The 22,629-nt window shown below is 38.8% G+C and overlaps 1 protein-coding gene across 5 annotated transcripts in view; it reads right to left on the minus strand.

Moving 5' to 3' along the window:
* Positions 1-22,629, minus strand: part of Mgam (maltase-glucoamylase) — a 131,583-nt gene that overhangs the window by 62,302 nt on the left and 46,652 nt on the right. For all 5 annotated transcript variants that reach the window (XM_076913481.1, XM_076913480.1, XM_076913482.1 and 2 more), the window contains 21 exons: positions 22,235-22,284; positions 21,661-21,828; positions 17,812-17,964; positions 17,286-17,486; positions 15,314-15,465; positions 14,159-14,327; positions 13,810-13,906; positions 12,932-13,044; positions 11,693-11,818; positions 10,516-10,644; positions 10,160-10,270; positions 9,813-9,875; positions 5,908-6,042; positions 5,073-5,160; positions 3,951-4,089; positions 3,006-3,139; positions 2,858-2,892; positions 2,650-2,766; positions 2,102-2,250; positions 1,454-1,538; positions 509-565 (listed from right to left, as the gene is read on the minus strand). In XM_076913481.1, the coding sequence (XP_076769596.1) occupies positions 509-565; positions 1,454-1,538; positions 2,102-2,250; positions 2,650-2,766; positions 2,858-2,892; positions 3,006-3,139; positions 3,951-4,089; positions 5,073-5,160; positions 5,908-6,042; positions 9,813-9,875; positions 10,160-10,270; positions 10,516-10,644; positions 11,693-11,818; positions 12,932-13,044; positions 13,810-13,906; positions 14,159-14,327; positions 15,314-15,465; positions 17,286-17,486; positions 17,812-17,964; positions 21,661-21,828; positions 22,235-22,284 (2,471 nt within the window). The remainder of the gene's footprint in view (positions 1-508; positions 566-1,453; positions 1,539-2,101; positions 2,251-2,649; positions 2,767-2,857; positions 2,893-3,005; positions 3,140-3,950; positions 4,090-5,072; positions 5,161-5,907; positions 6,043-9,812; positions 9,876-10,159; positions 10,271-10,515; positions 10,645-11,692; positions 11,819-12,931; positions 13,045-13,809; positions 13,907-14,158; positions 14,328-15,313; positions 15,466-17,285; positions 17,487-17,811; positions 17,965-21,660; positions 21,829-22,234; positions 22,285-22,629) is intronic.

Below are 22,629 nucleotides of genomic sequence, written 5' to 3' on the forward strand. Positions count from 1 at the left end.
GACTTTATTTTTATTATGTAGATTGGAAGAAAACTCTGAATCAAACTCCAGTTACTAGGCCTATATGCTAGCACCTCTCCACAATGGGCCAAGTCTCCAGCTCCAGAGTGTTTGCTTGTAATAAACTGCAGAGAGGAAACGATCTCTACAAATAAGAACCTCTATAAACACCTGTAGCATGATTCCAAGAATTTACTGGTGCACTGTAATTTACTCTGTACTATAATGATATTAACACAAAGCTTTAGACTCACATATAAAAAAATTACTAGCAAGCCTGGCACCAGTGAGATGCTCTGTGTGTCCTTTCAGAACACATGAAGGATAGCTTGCATGAAGGGTAACTGGTTATGCTCAGGAGTTATGAAATCAGGCCATGAAGATAAAGTGGTCAGTCAAGACCACACTGGTGATTTTCAGAAGTGGTACTCAGTTTGGCGTCTATCATACCCGGACACTCTGTATGCTACCACCTTCTGGATTGTATAAATATAAGAAAAAAACTTACCGTGTAATAATCATACCATTGGGCTTTAGGGAAATACACAGTGACATTTCTGGCATTCTGAAATAAAATACAAACAAAGTATGGGCAGTGGACTCAGCTAGCTAAGATACAGTGACCACTATGCATTGGAGAGAAATTAAAATGTTAACAAGACTAAAATATTTAGATAAAATTACATCATCTGTCTTATGGAGACAAAAATGATGCTCCTTTTTCAACAACAGAAATTAGTCTACAAAATTGGTGCTTTCAAAATGGCCCTTGGGTTACAGGACTTAAGATAATAACAATCACCATTCTCTTATAGATATTTTCATCTTCTTCCTAAAGAAATGCAGATGACTATAGAGCAGAAGAAAATTATGCAGGCTCAGAAAGATGGAAGATTGTTAATTATATATTCATTTTATTTTTTTAAAAAATGACTATATACAGAGCAAGTAATTAGGTTCAGGTTTCATGACAATGTACAGAAGGTGAGGAAACTTAACTCGTATCAATAAATGACACAAAGGGAGAGGGTAATAATATAATTGTATTTTAACCTCAAAAAGGGAGAATTAATTAAAGAGAAAAAGGATGACACATATTGCTGTAATTGGTTCTCCAGTTAATTATAGGTAAGAATAATAGAAAATAAGGAATCATTATATTCCCTACACTTGTCTCTCCATACTTGAGCTTAGCTCACAGAGAACTGATTATATTCTTAAATACTGGACAAGATTATTCTTCCTCTCAACTGTCCTGTAAACAAAATTGTTAGGATGGCATTAAAAGCTTTAAAGGCAGAAAAAAATATATGTGGAATTTAGCTCAGAAGACAGAAGATGCAAATGTAGAGTAAGAAACCATGTCTCACAAACCCTCTCTCCCAAACTCCATGTCACTTCAGTCATCCAGCCCATTAGTGGAATCCTTATCCCCTAAGGCCTCCATACTCACAAGCTCCAGCACAGGGCTGACTAAGAAGGCTGGACCCAGCAGGAACTGTTTGTCTATGTTCCAGGTCTCTCGGTCTGCCAGAAACCTGAAAGAGAAAATACAGGCACCAATCTGACCCCAGTGTGGCCTGAGAGCAGGTTCCTGAAGAAGTGCTCCAGTTCAAACTTCAGAAATCTACCCTCAGCCTCTGCCTTCTTTACACATCACGAGACTGATAAGGATCGCCTAGAACCAATGTCCTACATGGCATATTGTTCAAACTTCAGAAACACATTATCTGCTACAAAGCATCTTTCATTTCCACACTGTAATGCAAAGAAGAGTCTTTCCCCTGCCATCTCTCTTTGGAATGTCCACTTAGGTTATACAAACATGCTCCGGTCAGGGTCCACATAACAAAACTCCAACACCAAATAGGAAAGATCTTGTGCTCAGTGGTTTTCTTTCCTGAGTTCGGTTAATGCCTTATGCCCAATGCAAGAATTATGTATTTTACTGTATTAAAAGGAGCAATAAAGATACTCTGTCTGGAGCATTCATACAAAAGGTAACTTACTGCCTCAATGTGTAAAATTGTTTGGATCCACTTCCACCTGACATGATATGTAAATTGCCCACTGAACAACAGGATTCCTGCTTGACACTTACTCATGAAGAAGAGGCCGCACCACTGTGCTGCCCTCCTTGTGGGCTTTGTACATCAAGGTGTAGAGATACGGCAATAGGGTGTATCTGGTCTCCAGCACACTTCTGGAAATATCCTCAAAGTTTTTATCCCAGGATACAGGGTCTTGTCTCTAAAGCAGAAGGAGTAAAATTTTTAAATGCCTACTCAACACAACTAAGAATTCAAGGTCACACAAGGCTAATTGAATCTGCATATTACAACACTAAAATGCCATATACTAAATATAATTGTGGAAGATACTTCTACATAACAATAATGGACTGGGAAGATCAGCAAAATTCTCTCAGAAAAAAAATTTTTTTAAATCTAAAAATGTTTTTCATGGAATATAGTGGAAAAGAGTTTCTAACCAAAAAGTCACCAAAATAAGTATTGAAGAATATTGTTTATAAGAAAAGAACTTAATGGCTTGGAAGATATCTCAGGGAAAACAGACAGCAGGAATATATAGAGAACCCAAGGTGGCAATTTTAGTGGCACAGTACAGATGAAGAGGGTGACATCATACCCTGGTCCCAATGGTGTTGTGGTTCCTGGAGAAGGGATAAAAGGCACCCAGCTGCATCCAGCGAACACACATCTCATACTGAGCATCTTGAAAGAACCCACAGATGTCTGACCCGGTCTGAAATAACATGGAACAAAGTAAGTTCTTCTTGTTTTCTAAGAGACACTGCCATCTTCCTAGGGAGGAGGAGCGTGTAAAACACACTTACATAGGACATGCCAAAGAGGCTGAACTCCATCATGCCTGCAATGAGAGATGCAGCAGAGTCAGAACAGGGATTCTCTGCCTCCTCCTCCACCTTCACCAAGGATCTTCCCATCCCTGCCAGCAGAAGCCCCTGGGCACAACCCACACACCAATGATGGATTTCCCCAGCTGGTCCCAGGCAGCTGTGTTGTCTCCCAGCCAGTGTCCTCCCCAGCGTCCAGAAGAGGGGAATGTGGAGCGGGTGATGACGATCCCTCTCTCCCCTGTCACCTCCTGCACAGCTCTGGTTGGGATACAATAAGGGATATTGAAGAAAGCCTGGGAAAGGAAGGAAATAGAGCCTCCCCTCCAAAACCTCGTGCTTAAAGTATGGTGGCAAATATTTACTGCATCCTTGGAGGAAAGCTGGAGAACTTATTTGGGAGGGTTCTGCTGGTGATAGGGCCAATAATGGCAGGGACTACTTTCCATACTTTTCATCATTTACAAAAAAAGTTAAAAAATAAAAAATAAAAACAACAACAAAATCTCATCATGTGATGAACGTAAAGGTTCTCACCAAATAGTTATAAGTTTCCGTTACTCACCCAATACTTGGATTTATGTATTTGAGGAGGAAACAGAAATTCCAAGTTTCCCATAAAGTAATTTGTATTATATATTAAGCGCAAAACATGGGGTTATTCAATAAAAGAAGCATTGACTATTTATTGAAAGTGTCCAGAATGATTAAGGAACAAGCAAAAATATGATATCAAACATCTAAAAAGATTATTCAATTCTGAGATAAAGGAGGGAAGTTTTAGCCCCCCCCCCTTTCCTGTCTGTTCTAATTAAAGATAATTATTACCACTGCACTTGCTACATTGTTTAATGCCCTACTGTCCCCATATGAATGGGTCCTTAACCCCACAGGTTCCCACAGGTGTGATGGTGCATTTTTTTAAATCTTACATCTCAATTTTAATCACAAAGCTATACAAAATTAAGTTACTTTTCAACCCATAATATAGAAAATTAAGGACAAATTAGGGAATATAAACCCATCAAAACTGCCTCCTACACATTCCATCCACCAGAGAATGGTCACTTACTCGTAGGTGGGTCTGGTCTGGGACCACCCATACAGGCTGTGTACATCATAGTGTCGCACCCGAGAACCATCTGGAAGGAACTGCTCACTCTCCATGCACAGGGTCTTGCTGCTCAGGCCCCTGTCTCTGGCTTCAATATCTGTGGAAAATGATGAAAGTCAGTGAATATCATCAGACTTGACTCTCAAATCTTGGTTGCTTTTTAAGGACACACTAAGACTAATGGCCTCTGTCCTGGTCCAGATCCCCTTCCCAGAATAATGGTCTTCCCTGAGTAACACATTAACTGATTTTCAACATCAAATTCACTGAAGAAAATAGAAGTGTGTGAAGAGTACAGATTGTCAAATTTTCACTACAGGAAACATCCTAATATTGAGTCTTTAAAAGATTTACTTTTCTCTCTCTCTCTCTCTCTCTCTCTCTCTCTCTCTCTCTCTCTCTCTCTCTGCCTCTCTCTCTCTCTCTTTCTCTCTGTGTGTGTGTCTGTCTCTCTCTCTGTCTCTCTGTCACTCCTTCTGTGTGTGTGTGTATGTGTGTGTGTTGTTGTGTCTGACACAGAGAGAGGGTGCCTGATGAGACCAGAAGAAGGCATTCGAAACTCTGGAGGTGGTGGTTTGGAGTCCTCTGTTAGGATAGAACTCACTCTTAACTACTGACCTCTCCTTTCAGTCCCATAAGTTTTAATGCACAAGTTGTTTCATATTTTCTTATCTTATTTCTGTGAGGGGATAGGGTGGTCCGCTTCTTACAGTGTAGAAAGCTTAATTTGATAGTGTCTTTGTAAGGTCACATAACTCAGAAAAATATAGTATGTGGAGCTAAGCTATAAACTTGCATAATTCCAAAGTCCATGGGCTCCGTGTTTTACATATTGGTGAAAAGAGAAGTTCTGTAAAGTATGTAAGGTATTATATATCATAGTCAGGAGATTTCTCTACAAATTAAAGAAAAGTTTTCAAACATCTCCCATAAGATAAAATACTATCTCTTTTCTCTCAGGCCCCTTTTAACAAAAATAATGGCAGAGAGGTGCTCTTTGTGATCAGGGTACCCCCAGGATGCTGGGCTCATCTTCCTTCTAGCCAGTGTGCAAAAAATGTAAGGGCCGGGGGTCCTTACGTGGCATGTAGGGAGGATGATTCAGAGTAGTGTCACTGCAGCCTGAAGGAACTGCCCCATTCACAAAGCTGGACGGTTCATTCATATCCTACGAATGTCAGAAACATTGTTTCCATTTAAATACAATCACAGCATATAAATTCAGAGTCAAGGAAATGGCAAATAGAGTATTAAACACCCAGTAAGCTTTGGCTATCTGCATAGGGAAAATCATCAAATGCTAGGGAATCTAGCTATAAAGAAAGAGGAATCTCTGCAGGAAAAGTCCGCCTGAGGCAGAAATTTTCCAAGGATTTTATGTGAGGTCTTAGAACAGGAGCTTCAGGTAAAAGGCCAACTGTGGAGAGGATCCAGGCAGCTCCACACCTGATTAGAGGGAGTGCAGTGGGACATATCCAAAGCCTGGGGTAAGTATTATTCTGTTAATATATTAAGAAACACAAGGTAAATGGACTGGAGAGATCTCTCAGTGATGAAAAGCACTTGTTGCTTTTGTTGGGTTCCCAGTACCAACATGATGGCTCACAACCATCTATAACTTCAGTCCCTGTTTGAGATATTACACCTTCATAAACACTAAGCACACACATAATGTACATACATGTGTATATTACATGTAAGCAAAACAGTATATACATGATATGCAGACATACACATAGGCAAAATATTCATACAAATGAAATAATTTAAAATCTTTAAGAAAATTAAAAGAGATTTTATTAATCTTTAAAAAAATAAACATACAAACACAACTCTCCTACACTTCATCCAAGTAAGTACACACACAGAGACACACAGAACACGCACACGCAAAAGCGCGCACACACACACTTACAATCCACAGGCCATCAAACTTCAAGCTCTTTTCTGGTTCCTCTGTGTTTGTGTGCAGTTCTTGGATCTCCTGCTTCCACCACGTGGCAGTTGAATTACGGAAAAAGTCTGGGAAGGCCACATAAGCTCGGTATTGCTATAAAATAACAAAACTTGGTTGTTTGTCATGAGTGATTACATTAGGCAACAGAAAAAGCTTAATGTGAACATGGCTCATGCAGTCTTATACCACATGGTGATAGATAATGATAGTACAAACCAAGTCTATAACAGATATTTGGAACAACATTAGCTTAGAAAAGCACTTAATATAAGAAAGCATAAAATACCATCTACCTAGAATCTGAAAAATATCCAGTGAAATTTCCCCTTACATCTCTACTGGGGTGGAAGTGATCAACACCCTATACTCACTAACTCTTGCAATCCACCCACATCCTGATTGTCCATCCTTTCTTAAGGACTGATAAGTAAGGTAGAAGTCCTGTGAGACCTTAGCTAAAAGTCAGGTTATCAGGTGACAGGTATCAGGCTGGTATCAGAAGACCACCCCACTGGAAGAGAAGCTAAAAAAAGGTTGCATGTTGTGATTTTGCACCAACTAGTATGGCTCTCTGTGTGCTGTGATTTCCAAATCAGAGGAAGCCTTCAGTTACATGTAACCTATAGTGGGAGGAGTTAAGGCTTCCATTTTAGTTTATCTTTCTCTTCCCTAAAATTATAAAAATAGTGTCTACATCTTATATGAAAAGTGGGTTCAATGTATCACTCTTTAACTGCATTTTACAGGTTTTAGGAGCAAAGATCTTGTCTTATGTTTTCAAGTTGGACTTTACATTCTCTGCTATGTTTAACAGAATTAGAGAAAATAATAGATAATCATTCCCACTCTGCCTGCTTGTGGATTTATGCCCCTCAGCAAGAGAAATGAGCCACAGAAATCTGTATGCTTCCCCTGCTATTTATTGTCAGACATTTCAGTTTGTGTGCCTTCTTTATGTCCTTCACAGAACTGCAAGCATCAGGGAGCAAAAGAATGGCATGGCAGAGAGTAGCAGCAAGACTGGGCTGAGTCACTTCCTGGTGCTTACACAAACCAGCAAACAGTCTCTTGTGGAATAACCTACACACCAAGAGAAAGCCCAGGAGAAGATGTTGAAGAACAGATCAGAAATAGTTCAGCATGCATTGCTGCTCCACACGAGAGGCAGAGTGAATCATTATGGTAATATACGGGACTTGTAGAATTTCTTTTAGTATAAAAATAGAAGTAGATATCATGAAGCCCCTAGCAAAGAGAACCTTGCCAAGAAATAGAGATCCAGCTTACATTACACCAGAGGCACAGGCTTTTGAAAAGGTTACATGGAGTATCAGGATATACAGCATTACCAGCTACATCTGAGAACTGAATTTGCTATAGGATGTATCTATAAATTAAGCCAACCTTGCTTTACCATATAAAATCACTTTTGCACTTCATAATGTAGATAGGAATCTACATATGCACTGTCTTAACCAGCTCAGCACACATACCACAGGCTATACTACTTTGTTTGCTCTGAGTTAACTTTTAACCTGTTGCACACATGGGAGGCTCAGCTGGGAGTGTGTGACCCCTGCCATACACAGAGAGGCAGTAATGAGGAATACAAGAGAAGCTGTCTAGCTGAACTGTTGATCAGAGGCATAAGAGTTGAAATTTCTGACTGCTTTTGTTTCTATTCCCTAAAGATATGTCTGCTGAGATGAGAAAAGAAGATGGATTGTGTGGAGGTTAATTTTCTGTATTTCTGTGTCACCCGCCTTCTGAATAAAGTGCAGCTATTAAATGCAGACCTCCTGTATCTTCTCATTGGCACGTCTGCTGATATGCAACATGAACTCTAGCTTTCCAGTCTTACTTCTAGTCACTTTCCTGGAGGAGGTGGAGGCCCAATTTCTTAAATGGCAACGGGGAAGACAGTTGAAAGTAGCATCATTGCAGCCCGAGGAGACTTCCCATTCATAAAATCATTAAAGATAGAAACTACATGACCCATTCAAAAGGACTTGGCATGTTCAGGTGTTCTCATTGGCTGCCTCAACCACCAATTGCAAGTTATGTTCTTTGACAAATGATGGATAGACTAAGAAGCTGTGTGCTCTGTTTAAATCCTCACAAAGTAATAAATGATACATTGAAGATAGATGATATGTGGATATAGATTCTATAAGTCAATAGATAGATAGATAGATAGATGGATAGATGATAGATAGATAGATAGATAGATAATCATATAGACAAATAAACAGATAGACAGATAAACACACAGATAGACAGATAATACTTACAGAATAACAGAAAGACAACCTTGACCTGAATCTGACTCACTTTGCATGGTGTTTGAAACCTGACCAAATCAGTTTCTATTTGTTCTACTTTATATACTACATATATAAATAAAGATACAAATTTCAATACCTAAGCAGCATGGTCATAAGCATGGGTATTGCAGTTTGCTTGCAGAGGCCCAGAAATCAATGCCAGTGATCAGTGCATCACTCTCCTGTGCTGTTTACTAATCTAAGTAGTATACAGCAGTTGTGCCAGGCCTGAGAACTCTTCCCTAGGCTGTGGAGTGCTACAGAATATTTTCTTCTCTACTAGAACTACCTGCTCTAAAAATGAATTCCTCTACATAAGCCATGAATGAATTCCTCTACATACATCTTGAATATTGGTCATAATTTCTGCCAGTTCACTTTTAGTAACTACAGTCTTTCTCCTCTATTCCTAAACTCTGGCTACAATATGATATTGTAAAAAAAAAAAAAAAAATTGCCCAGAGGGCTCTTGGTAATTGTCCTCTAAATGTCTGATGCTTGTTCTCATGACCATGTTTGTGACCAGCTCAATAAATATATTTATCTAATTAATTCTTGAATGTTATAGTTTCAAAACCATAATTTCCACCTTTCTTTGACCACACAGAGAGCAGCTGCTTCATCTCATCAGCCTGAAATATGTGTCCAAATGATGGCACCTTCTTTCTGACTTGCCAGCTACACTAGGTAAGATGCACAGGATTCACATGCCTTGATATAATCCCTGTCTACAGAGTCATCTCTTCTGGAGAGAAAAGCAAGGAGTCCAGACATGTCACTGACTCTCCACAGGACCCTCTCCTCCCCTTAGAACACTGGGTACAGTCATCATAACCACAATTCACAGCATAGAAATGAGCCACAACCATGCATTGGGTAAATGGAGCTAAATGCTTCTAAACCACAAAGCTTACTGATAACCGTGAAAAACTGCAATTCAAGAAGCATGTGGTACTTAGAATCATCATAAAAAAATCTACGCTTACTAGAAAGCAATATATAATGCGAGGCAATAGTGACATGGTAAAAGCCATGATGGGGAATACAAAATCACATGAGTCACATGGGATTTATAATCATGAAGCTATAAAAGGCTGTCTGTGGTCAGAAGGCATGCAGTAAAATAGTCAAACACTAAATAGACTGCACATTCTATCTAAAAATGATATCTAAAGAAACAAAACACCTTAATTCAGAGAAAAACATCATTCTTAGAGGTATCATCCAATTGAAAGTCTACGAGCCTCTGGATTCTGACAGGTTTATATTTGAGATCACAATTGCATTATAATACATAACCCAAGTATTTTGAGTCTTAAATCTAAATAACAGTAATACTGATATGACAGTAGGAAGTGAGACATGAATTAGAAACAGAGTGGATACATAAGATCATCAGGAAACAAGTGTCTGGAAGGATTACCCGTGTTCTCAGTATATTTTCAAGCCACATCCACTGCCATATATGGGAATTTCTAGTGTTCTTGCTGCCATTTTCAAAAAACCCTGATTCATTCCACAACCACAAGAGCCCTTTACCTCCACTTGAATGTTCCAGTCCAGAGAAGAGTTCACCACAATATCAGGGTAATCAGGCCAGACCTGTGGAGGGAAAATGATCAACAGAAATATCTCAAGCTATTTCTCATACACTGAATGTCTTGGGAAACTAGAAAGTAGCTCTTTGGTTATGAAAGACTGAACCAAGCAAAAGTGGCGTGCGTCTATAAACCCCTTAACTGTTAACAATAATCATCAACTAGTGATTTTAAAATGAATAACAGAAACTCAGAGAGCAAAAGGAAACTGTAAAAACATATTTATAAACACACTAACAGGGTGTCTAGCCCAGGATGAAGATTGCTGGGTCAAAACCTGGCTCATACCTTTCCCCAGACAATGTCTCCATTATTGGGATATCGGATGAAGACATCATTTGCCAAACCCCTAGTGAAGGCAGGATAGGGCTGTGTTTCATTGCCTGAAATGGCTGGGTCCTGCAATCAGAGCACAAAGCAAGTGGGAAAACATAAGTTAGAACCAAAAAGGAATAGAAAAAAAGTAGAACTTTTGAGAGTGTCTCTGCTTCCTTCTAAATGATAGGCTTTCTGTAAACCCAATAAGTACACTTTTTGTATGTCATTTCTTTACTAACAATGTGGGCAGACATACAGTATGAGGGACTCCCTGCACAACCCCACCCATTGTCCCAGTCACAGCCACACATTCACACAGGACTAACCAGAATGAGGATGACCCGCATCCCATCGCCCTTCATGCGATTGATCAGGGCTGGAAGCCCGAAGAACTTGGGGCTGAGCTTGAAGTCCAGCTGTCTCTCCATGTAGTCAATGTCTGAGTACTGCACATCCTGGGATGACACAAAAACAAGTGGCTGATGGTGGAGCAGAGCTTTGATTCTGAACATTTCAAACCTGCCCTATCTTATATTGTAGATATGGATCTTAGGATAGTCAATGGGTTTTTTTGTCTAATATATACTAAAGAATGAAAAAAAATCTGAGTCAATAATGCCAACAAATAGATGTGTCTGTCTGGAAAGGTTACATAAAAAATAAATATAAACACCATGAAAGAAAGTACCATGAACACAGAACGTGTAAGGTATGAGTGTAATATAGTGTGGTGTAGTGGCCCTGACAGCTACCATTGAAACCAGTGGTTCTTTTTCAGAAAAAATAAGGTTAGATGTCTAGTCATGATACAGCATGAACTGTAAAAGAACTGCATGGTAATGCTAAACAAAACAGGTGGTTAGCATATAATAGCCAGTGATCAGAGCAATCGGAGTTCTTGTTATATGACATATTAGAGGCAGTACTTCTCATCTGTTGAACATTTAAAAATAAAAATGAAAGTACAATTCAATCAGTTGTGACAGTGGTCTACAGAATCCCCTGAAAGTGTTGGATCCCAGGTCCTCAAATGAAAAAGGTAGGTTCAGTGTTTTCCACTATAAACTCAATCTAAGTCTCCTGCATTCAGCAAGCAACAATCTAGAGAAGCAAATCAAATGATTTGCTGAAATGCTTTACCAGTTTTTAAGAAGACAAATCTATATCTATGAATGGCTGCCTGAATTTGGGTCAAGAACTTTTAGACACAGTTACCTTTAGAAAAATCTCTTAATCTTATGAAAAATATTATGAGTAGATGTCTTGAAATCATGCTTTAAAAAAGTGAATAGAAACATAGTACATCAGAAACTGCCTTGGTCCAGCCTTAGCGCTTCCTTGTCACACTGAGACATGAGTGCACTGAGAAGGTATTTTGTTGGAGACAGACTCACTGTGACATGTGGTAAAGCAGTGTATCCTTGCAGAACTCATCTAACACATTATAATATAGAGATATTTGAGGTGACCATGAGGTCACCATATGCTATGACATGTACGTACATAGGGGATCTGCTTAGCCACCATATCATCATACAAGTTGGCAATCTCAGTATCATTCTGGTATCCATAGCGACACAGCTGGAATCCCAGGGACCAATAAGGTACCATCACAGGACGACCAATCAACTAGAAAACAGAAGAAGAAGCACAGTGGAGGTTGTATATAAAGTAGTAAAGGGGTTTTTCCAAAGCTACATAATCTACCAATTTAAATCCAGAATGAAGAAGGTCCCTTTCCCATAGTGAAAAATTCCTTATAGCCTGGAGTTTTTCTTTAGGTTTCTTCCTGATCCCTACATAGCTAATTTAGAAATAAAACAACCAGACACATGCTTCCAGGTTCTGAGTATAATGAGTTTCTATGCCCACCTAGCTTGTGATCTTGGACAAATGAAGTTACCTTTGTGCTTGCTTCTTAATGGTTAAACGGGAGGATATTGGTAGTATCTATCCCATAGTATGTTTATAAAGAATGAATTACATATGATATGATCTTACAGACATGTGGCAATAGTTTAGCACATGTGTTTGTTAATTACTGTACTGTCAGTGTCACACCGCTCCTTGCCATTATGTTTCAGTACCTATATCACCACTATTATCGTGACCATTAAAAATACCTTAAACATCACAACCATAACCCAGTCAAAGATACCATGATACACTGGTCACCAGCACAACCATCATTACCATCAATTCTGCCATCGTTTTAACATTCTCACCATTACTACCACAACACTAACAACCACAATCCTCAGCAGCATCACCCCTGCACCACCACTGTCATTTTTAACATCACTTTTAATCTGGTCCAATCATTGCCCCTTTCATCTCCAATAACTGCACCATCACAAGCATCATAATCACTACTTTTATCCATGATACTACTAGATCTAGCAATGCTACTATCACATCTATCAAGATTACCATCTCTTTCTACCATAAATATCATCACCACCCCAAGCATCTGCATCACTATCACTAGCCTTATTAGAATATCTGTGTGAAAATATGTCTGTTCTTCTATAATATATTAAGAGGGTATAAATTCAATGACTATAGGGAATGAATATTTTTTCTCTTTGTTGTACAATCCTCCTGCCTCAGAGAAAGCCAACAATTATGGTGATTATGTGACTGTTACACTAATGGATGCATGCTTCAGAATGCCAAATGTGCTGAATAAAATGGGATCTGTGGCAAGAAATGTCCTGCAGAATCAAATTAATTCCTTCCTACCTCTGTGTACTGTTGAGTAACAATCTCCGGAGTTGGGCCCAAGAACACATAGAAGTCCAGAATGCCCCCTGTGGTTCGGTATGTCAGACCAGGCATAGGCTGGAAGGTCACATCTGAAAAGACAAAAACCAACCAAACAAAGACAATCTAAATGAGTCATCTTCACATTGAGGAAGAATCAGGCCTAAAATCCTCACTAGCTTTTTCTTCTTCTGCAGTTTACTGACAACAGGTACTCTGCAGTGACCCACACAGAACAAGAAGTTAAAGGAAAGTCCCTCAACCATGCATGCATGCTTCCATTTTGGGGTATCCTGTCATGCTATTATGGTTTTTTTTCAAATTTACATTTATAAATACACTCAAATTCACTATTATAAGCTTTGTTTTACAATAGTTTATGACTCATAAACAATAGTAAAAACAGTGCGGTGAGCATCAGTATGTATTTCCTGCAAAGTTCCCAGTGATAACATTTTATACAAATAGTGTATATTGGCAAAACTACTATAGACCAAAAAGCAGTTAATACCACTAGATATCGTGCTTGTGTTGCACCAGTTTTGTAAACATTCTTTTCCAGATTCTTGGCTATTTACCACTTTTAAATCTATCACACAAATGATCTACACAACATCATTCTCCTAAAGTGAATGTTCTGACTCACAGCTTCAAATTAACTCAAGTTATATAGCTGGTTTCACCAACTGATCAAAAAATATTAGGAACGCAATCAACTTTGTTGTTTCTCTGTTTGTGGTTATTACAAAAAAAATTATTCCCTGAGAGGCTGTATCACAGATGGGAAGGTCAACTATGTTATGACACTATATAAGAGAAACCAGCATACATAACAACACATGAAGGTGTTGCCCTACCCATGGCATTGCTGTTCATCAGGAGGACTCCGTGAGCATTGCCATCCTGCTCCAACCCCATGTAGTAAGGGTGGACACCATAGGAATTCTTCTTGTACTGGGAGTAAAGAGGAGAAAACAGAAGAGTTTAGGAAAACTGGTCCCTGAGAAGGAAACAAAAATCATCTACTTAGTTGTGTCCAGGCTTCTTAGGAGAATAAGTTAAACGCATGAGAAACAAAGCACAAGAAAATGGTTCACTTATCTAATAGCAGAAGGTAACTGTCTGGTGAAGCTGGGAAAGAAGAAGCACAAGCCACACAGTATGAAGGGAGGAAGAAAACATGGACCACAAACACTCTGCCCTTACCCCCGGGGGCTCATCCCTGGAAAACATGCCCCACGTGTGCCAGTTCAGGTCTATCTTGAAGGTTGTGTGCTCAGTTTCCCCAAAGCCATAGATGTACTCAGAGGGCAGGCGTGTGGAGATGCGGATGAACATGTCATTGAAGGTGAAGCCAAGGAGCTGAGAGTCCCAGCTGCAAAAGAAAAAAGGAACATTTGCAAAAGAAAATCAGCTTCCTAGTGATTTCCAGCCACTGCATTTGTCAGGACTACAGAGCTTTCTATTTTAACCCACCAATTCTAGAGTCTCTCCCCAACAAAATATGCAGTAGACACAATCATCCCTGAGTCACTGTTAATTGTTCTCATCCACTGTATCAATACTTCCCTTTACTGTTATGCACAGTAGAAAGTAAAATCACTTCATCACACTCCCATTCCATACTCCCCATGCCTTCTGCTCTTAACCCTGATGGTCCACTTTCTACATGTATCCAGGCCTAGGATATAAGCATCTGAAACAACCTCATAATCTTGCTATTCTGCCTGCTCACTTCTCATGATAGCCTCTGGTGGAGACACCAAGGCTGATCCTGTTCTAAAACTCATCTCATATCCAGGCTTTGTCTTCATTCTCTTAGTTATCTCAATGAAATATGTCGAAACTGATAAATATCCTCCAAATTATGGCTTAGATAATGAATATACACATACACAGAACTGCCTCTAGTAATTTCTCTTAGAGTACTAATGATTCCCTCTATAAACAGAATACACTTGCTAGATGTGGAGATTAGAATGAGACATCCCCCATAGTTCCGTATATTTGACTACTTGGTCCCCAGTAGGGCACTCTTTTCCTCTTTGGAGTACAAGATGTGAACTCTCAACTTCTGTGCTGACATGTCTGCCTGTTTCTATTTCACCATCATAGAGTCTGACCGTCTGAAGCCATAAATGCAAATAAACTCTTTTGCAAGTTCTCTTGGCCATGTTGTTTGTTTGTTTGTTTGTTTTTGTTCATTGTTTTGTTTTTATCACAGCCATAGAAAGTAACTGGTCCATCGTGGATCTGAACATAGGCAGTATGATGCTTTGAGTCAGATATCTTCAAGGAAAACGAGCTAGTGAGAAATATTTAGGAGAACAGTAACACAGACTCAGACCAGGAACCACTTACATTACAGTGCCTGTGCTCCTCCGGCGAATTTGAATCCCAAATGGATTCTCCTTGATGAGAACTTCATACAGACGGCTTTCAGTGCTTGATGGAGCACTAGGGATGTTCAGAGGGACTGGAACTTCATACCGACTGTGGTTGGGATCATAGATCTAGGCCAGAGGAGATCATTTGTATTGCACCATAGAATTCAAAATTATATGTGAAGATTTTGAATTCCTACCTTACAAAATTTTAGATAATTGAAACACCAGATATCCTAAGTATACTTGAAAGATCACTGCATAACACATAAATCTGTCAAAGCATGGTATTAATAGTGTAAATATTCACTGTTATCTCTCATTTCAAAACACTTTGCACAAGTATAGTACTTTACAGATGAATAACTCAGAATACTCTTAGCATGTTTGACAGACACTGGATGTTATAAGTTTTCTCTTCTCTAACTTTACAATCCAGGACCTACTCAACCTACCAGAGAACAATGTCCAATGTAATAGCTTAAGCTGGGTTCAGGTATCATTGTTACAGGCTCTAGAACATTTGTTCTTCCATTTCAACATTGTGGTTAACATTAAAATTTCATTCTGAAATTGGTGTGTGATTTAGAAACATGGTATATTGTTTTGTATGTGTATGTAGGGAACCTGAAAGTATGGAATTAAAAAAATCTATTTTGATTTCAAAAATTCCTACTAAAAATGAAATATAAGCTAAGTAATTAGAATCCACATTCTACTGTTGATTCAATAATAATTCATGGGGATAGGGATTATATTGGCCAAGTTTATTATCTTGAAACACACAGGAATCATGGAAAACGGTGGAGAAGAACTCAGTTACAGTTTAAGGATATGAGCTAACATAAACTCTGAAAAGAGGGGTTTGTGATTACAAAGAAGAAAATGATTGGAGGCTTTAAGGTGGTTTCATGGAAGAAATAGAGGATGAATCTTAAAAGCTTTGTCACAGTAAAACAAGCAAAAAAAATGAAAGCAGAGAGTTCTGGTAAAGAAACATTAAACACAAAGTGTTAACATAGGCTCAGAAAGACATAAGCATGGTAGGGAAAGCTACTGTACAGCTAAATGGTTAGTGAGGAAAAGTTGAGGCTGCACACCCAATCAGCTTCATTCTGATGAGGCTACACAAATAAAACAAATCACAGTAGAAGACTTAGAACTCAAGTTCAGAAGGAGCTCAGATTCTCAGGGCTCCTTTAGGCGAGGGCTCTCTGTCTGGATCACTGACTTATATGCTCCCAGCTGCATTTGATAACTCACTAAGTACCGGCCTGTGTGGGATTCCAATCCCACCATGGTGGAAGACAAATCCCTGTCTAGTAGCAACTCCAAATTTAATAAGGAAACAAGCAACAGGATAGCTAGTCAATTCCTACATCCTTGGTTTAATTAAACCATGGAAGGAAAAACAATCACTTTCATGAGTATTTTAAAGATATCTCCAAACATTTTATTAAAAACACAAATCTCCTCCTATATTGCCAATCACAAATCTGCTCAGTTTTCTCATTTCAGTTAACATCACTACCATTCATAGACATACATGCAATTTAGCAACATGCTAGTTATTCCTTGGGCACCTCCTTCTTCTAGTCCATAGGAATGACCAAGATGATCTCAAGGTCTCAAACACTCCCATTGTTCCCCATCTCCTTTCTTATTCTAGAACAAACTCAGCCATAACTGTCCTATCTTCCCACTAGCCTCATCTGCTTTCGCTCCATGTATTCTCTCCCAACCTTAAACACAGAGATTTCCTCAATTTGAAATTAGGAGAGGTGTCTTTAGTGCACCAGATATCTAACTGATCTCATTACTCAGATGATAGTCTACAGTATTTTGCTATGAAAATACAACTTTTGGTCAGAATTCTGTAACACACAGTAGCGAAGAAAACTAGAACTGGAAATGTCCTGTCCATATTTGATAGCACACTCTGTGTTTACCTTAAACTGAAGCATTTCGTCCTTGTGGTACGTCACTTTCAGTTGCAGTTGATTCACAGGTGTAGAGGGGAAGGCATTGCTATAAGAAGAAGCCTTCAAGGTGATGTCAGCTGTGGCCCCGTGTGAGTCATACTGAATGTTGCTGACTGAGTACAGCTCATTAGCAAAGTAGCAATAAGGGACCCCAGAAGTGTTGGATACCTGGAAAGAAAGTCAGCATCCTATATCAGCAGGGATATGGAGTTATCAAATAGAGTTAGAAGAGACAAAATATGTGAAGAGAAAGCCATAGGTACATTCGTTCATATCAATAACATTTACATAAGTATGAACTTAAATTCCTGGTCTCAAAACAATATAGTAAATACACCCCACTCTTACCCATCCCACTCTTCAACCTAAATAATATTTATATGGAGACTTTCTGTGGATTTAAATAAACCCATGAATATAGGGCTGTAATAAAGACATTGTAGATTGCATTTCAGGAGTTTTCAGTTTACATGAACATCTTCAACATGGTTACCTCCCAGATGCAGCCACGGGCAGAGCAGTTTGCCTCAGAAGCACCATGCTCATCTGGATAACAATCTATCTTTTCCTCGTCCCTTGTGAAGATGTCCCACTCAACTGTATATGCTTCTCCCAGCATGAGATGGATATTTGTGATGGTGGCAACCTAAAAGAATGGAAATTCATCCTCAGTACAAAAGTCTTACAAGACATAAAACTTTTTTATGAAAATTAAGTATAAATGTTATTCTTAGTCTATCCTTATGCCCTACTTTTAGTATTTTACACAACACACTACAGCAAATAAGGGCACAAGCCAATATGTCCCTAGGGTATAGTAAGTGACAAAGGAAAATGCAACTATTCTATGAAAACCTTCTATATTTCACTGTCAAAAGAGAGAGACCAAGGAAAGCCTCTTATGATCAAACTTTTTTCATTCCTTCCATGGACCACTTGACCCCCACTTATTTTTTAAGAAATATTTTCTCCTCCTTTTCCAAACTAAGTTATTCTTTCTTGTTCATCACTTCCCAATAGCATGCCCCTCTTTGGTGCGGATGCCTAGATTATAGGGCATGTGTGTAATGTTGCTTGGGCTGCGATTCCAGTGTTCTCTGGAATCTTACACAAATTACCTCAAATTTTGATATCAGATATACCAATTAAGTGTAAGATTGGGGGTGTGAAATATCATATATAAACTTCCATTTCTAACATCCTAAGCCTGGTATGTGGTTACAGACTGATAATTTAAGACTTCTGAGCCCTTTGATGCTGCTCTATTAACTCAAACACCATTTCCAAGGCAAACACTCCCTGGAAAAACAAGGCCATTTTGGATCACATTACTAGCTATCTTCTTGATATAAAATGTGCTTTTCTCTGTATTTCAGTTTTAAATTAGAGATTCTTCCAATTAATCACTGAAAATGTAATGACTGTAGCATAAACCCGGCCAGAAAATTTAGTTTGAGCTCATCTGCTGGGACCAAGGTCTCGTTCTTGATAGAAGGGCCTCACCCTTCAGCTTTATCTCTGTTTTGTCTTTCTTTTCTATGCTTATTTTTTTCATTTTTCTTTTCCCTATAATACGGCATTGTAACTGGATCCATTCAACTCATTCCAATTCAGAGAGAAAATAGACCTTACTTATCACAAAATTTAAGTACTGAATCACTGACACCAAATTTTCGACTTTAAAAATTGAATTACAAAAAAAAAAAAAAAAAAAAAACAACAAAAAAAAAACTTTCAATTTCTCCGCTTCTGACTTTTTGTCACATCAACTACATAAATCCAATCAGTTTTCATGTCTATGGGTGATGTGCCTGCATTATGTGTGTGCAGTGACCTCAGATAACAGATGTGGCATTGATCCTGTGGAACTGGAGTTACAGATGTTTGGGAGATGGCATTTGAGTGTTAAGAATCAAGCCAGACAGCGAAGACACAGCATCAGAGGATTGTCAACTTGCTCTCCCCCCCCCCACTCCTCTTCTAATATCTCAACGCCCATAATCAGCTTGAAGAAGCTAATGATGAGTCAGCGCCCCTATTCCCTGGGCATGGGGACTAAGGTGGTAAATGTTGGGCTGTCTCCCTAGGGAAAAGTAGTGGTTTTGTCGGAATAGAGAGGATTAGCTAGGGTTTATTGCATAGCCATAACCTATTAGTAGAAATCTGTATAATTAATATCAAGATGAAGATATAAATTCTTAAATGGCACCAATTTACTTTGTTTACAAATTTTAAGGTTTTCATTGGCATGAGCTTCTTAGTGATATAACAGTGAGATGAATATTGTTACTCTCATAGGCATTGTACCAGTATAACACACTTAGGAATACAAAGCTTAGACCCAGTCCTTCTTTAACTTTTTTAACTGATTTGAGATGGTCAGCCTGTGAGTTAAGGGACTATAGCAAATTCATGACTTGGAGTTTATTATAAGGGTGTTCTCTATGTTTTATTTAGAAATAGCTGAGTGGAGTTAACAGGCAACAGTCCAGATTACCTTACATGGATAGCTGGTTTTCAAAACATCAGAAATCCTTAGAATTGACATGACAAACATTTCAGTATTAATGTTCATTTTCATTAGAGACCTGTCTGCTCCGGACAGCTTCCTATGTTAAATTCTAAGAAGAAATTGAGCATCCTTGGAGTTACTCCAGTTGTGGTGAGACAGCCACTAGGCAAGAATTGCCACTTTCCTTCTACAGACAAATTACTGTCCAGAAAAGGACACACTTGCAGAATAGTCGACTGATTATATCTGCCTAGACAGAGTAATCAGCCCTTAATAATTCTGCAGCACTAAGGTCTGTCAGATGATCCTGGGCCAGAAGGCAGAAGAACAGATGCTCCAACGTTTTGAAGTAGAGCGAGTGTCCAGGTGTTCAGAGGTCTCTATAAATTGGCTAAGTTTTAGAAGCTATGCTTTGTGCTTCCCACAATTATAGTCAACTCAGTCATTCTGGATTTCTGATGGGGTTGAAAACTTATAGCTATTTACTTTGAGAGAAAAGATCTGAGTGTATGGTCATCAGCTGACATTCATCCTAAAGCCAAGGAAAAAGCCAGGTTCAGAACTAAGTGTTTTAGTTAGGATAGATGACAGAGGTGCTGGTTAGTCAACAAAAGGATGGACTGGGTATTAGGACTATCTTGTACCTCACTGGTACAAATAGGCATAATTATGCTCTAATTGTATTTTGAGAGAAAAGTTTCCTTTTAACAGGAAGGGTGATGTGTAGGAGGAGCTAAGGTGGGAGGAGTACTGAGAGGAAGAAAAGGAGTAAGAAGAGGAGAAGAAGAAGGAGAGGAGAAGCTAGGTGATGAAAGAGAGATAGAGGGGGGAGACAGGGAAGCAGATGTTCATGTATCTCCACCAGTCAAAGATAGTTGATATATCTAGGTTGGGTAGTGGGTTACACCTCTGATTGAACAATACCAAACTTATAAAGCCTATGATTAACATTTCTTAAAAAAAATGTATAAATGCAAAATGAAAAGGGGGCATGGGATAGGGGTTTTCTAAGGGGGGGGAATGGGGAAACAGGATGGTATCTGAAGTGTAAATGAAAGATCTAATAAAAAAAAAATATATACTACCAAGTGAAAAAAAAAAAAAAAAAAAAAAGAATCAAGCCAGAACCTCAGGGAGAGCAGCTAGTGCTATTAACTGCTGAGCCATCTCTCCATATCCACAAAACGCTATCTTTCAAGGTGCTGTTCCATCCATGCCTTCTCCGGAAAGCCGGCCTCAACTACTCTACAAAGCTTTGGACATCCATTAAGACCAAAGCAGATATTTTACCAATTTTGGTTTAGACACCTTCTTAATACTTTCATATATTTTTATTTATGTTAATTGTATTCCTGACCATCCTGATTCAAACAATGTTAGTTAGTACCATCAACTCTTTTTCCATAAAATATTTTTTGCAAATGCATATGCTAAGGAACCTATGATATGTCTTAATAAAGTTTAACAAAAGGAAAGGAACATTAAAAGTTAAATAAATAAAACTCCTGTAATTTTTTTATTCATATGATCTCTTTCTCTACCTTCACCTTAGAGCACAAGCCATCAACTTTCAGAGTCCTTTCCTTGGAATCTGTCCCCACACTCAGTTAGAGAAAACCAAACACAAAGTGAGAAGAGAATAAGGATGGGAAAAACTGAAGGCATGGTGGCTCCGACATCTGGTTTTATCTTCCTTCATCAATATTCTAACCTCCTCACTTGGTCTCAGGTGTGCTCTGGTCCTTCAGCAACCCATGTGATCTGAGCAAGAAGGGACATCATGACCCGATGGAGGTTTGTGAAAAGCCTCCTCACAAAAAGAATTCTTACCTTCAGGTTTGAATTGTAAGTGACTTGAGGAGACATTTGAAGGAGAGCCCCATTCTGTTTCACGCTAACATTGCGGAATTCCTGTGTCCCAAGGATTTTAATTTCCTGGAATTCTAGGTTATTGGGATCCTTATAGTTTGAACTTGAAATTGTCACATCCAAATGGTTCTGAAACATACCAAGCATAATTATGAATAAATTATGAACATGTAAATTACCTAAGCTGTCAAACACTCTATCCTAGACCACACCCCTGAGCTGCTCTGAAGTCTTTTCAGTTTCCCTCCTACTGCGTGTTGATGGGGATGCAAACTTATTTTCATAAGCCAATGGAGATAGTGGAGGAAACTCTCAGACCTTTTAGAGAATCGTGCCTTACAATAATAGCTGATTTGCTTCCTTATTACTATTGCGTCTTATTGATAACAAAGCTGATATAATTATTATGAATTAAGTCATAAATAGCAATTATTTGCCTCTGGTACATATTGATAATTAAGTTATAATTACAGAACATATATAGTCATTTTCAGGAAAATCCCACACAATATTCATAAAAAAATATGCTACTCACTTGAGTGACAGAAAATTCACAGAAAAGGTAAATGTTTTTTTCCACAGTATCTGAAAGAAGAAAGCAAAGTCAGACTGTCCTGGTGTCCAAAGAAGAACAGTTTCACCTTCTCTTTAAAACTGATTCTTCATGGGGGCTATCCCAAAAGCTTTTGATTGTACGTAGGCTATGTTATTCTAGCTGGGCTGCCTTGTCTGGCCTCAGTGGCAGAGGATGAATCTAGCCCTGCAAAAACTTGAAGTGCCAAGGTGGGGGAATACCCAGGGGCAACTACCCACTCAGATGAGAATCAGGGATGAGGGAAGTATTGTGGAGGGTGACTGGGAGAGGGCAGTAAGCAGGAAGTAAAGTAAATAGGTAAAAAATAATAATAATAGTCACTTGAAAAATAAAAC

Source organism: Arvicanthis niloticus, chromosome 15 (genome assembly GCF_011762505.2).
Source record: "Arvicanthis niloticus isolate mArvNil1 chromosome 15, mArvNil1.pat.X, whole genome shotgun sequence".
Taxonomy (NCBI): Eukaryota; Metazoa; Chordata; class Mammalia; order Rodentia; family Muridae; genus Arvicanthis; species Arvicanthis niloticus.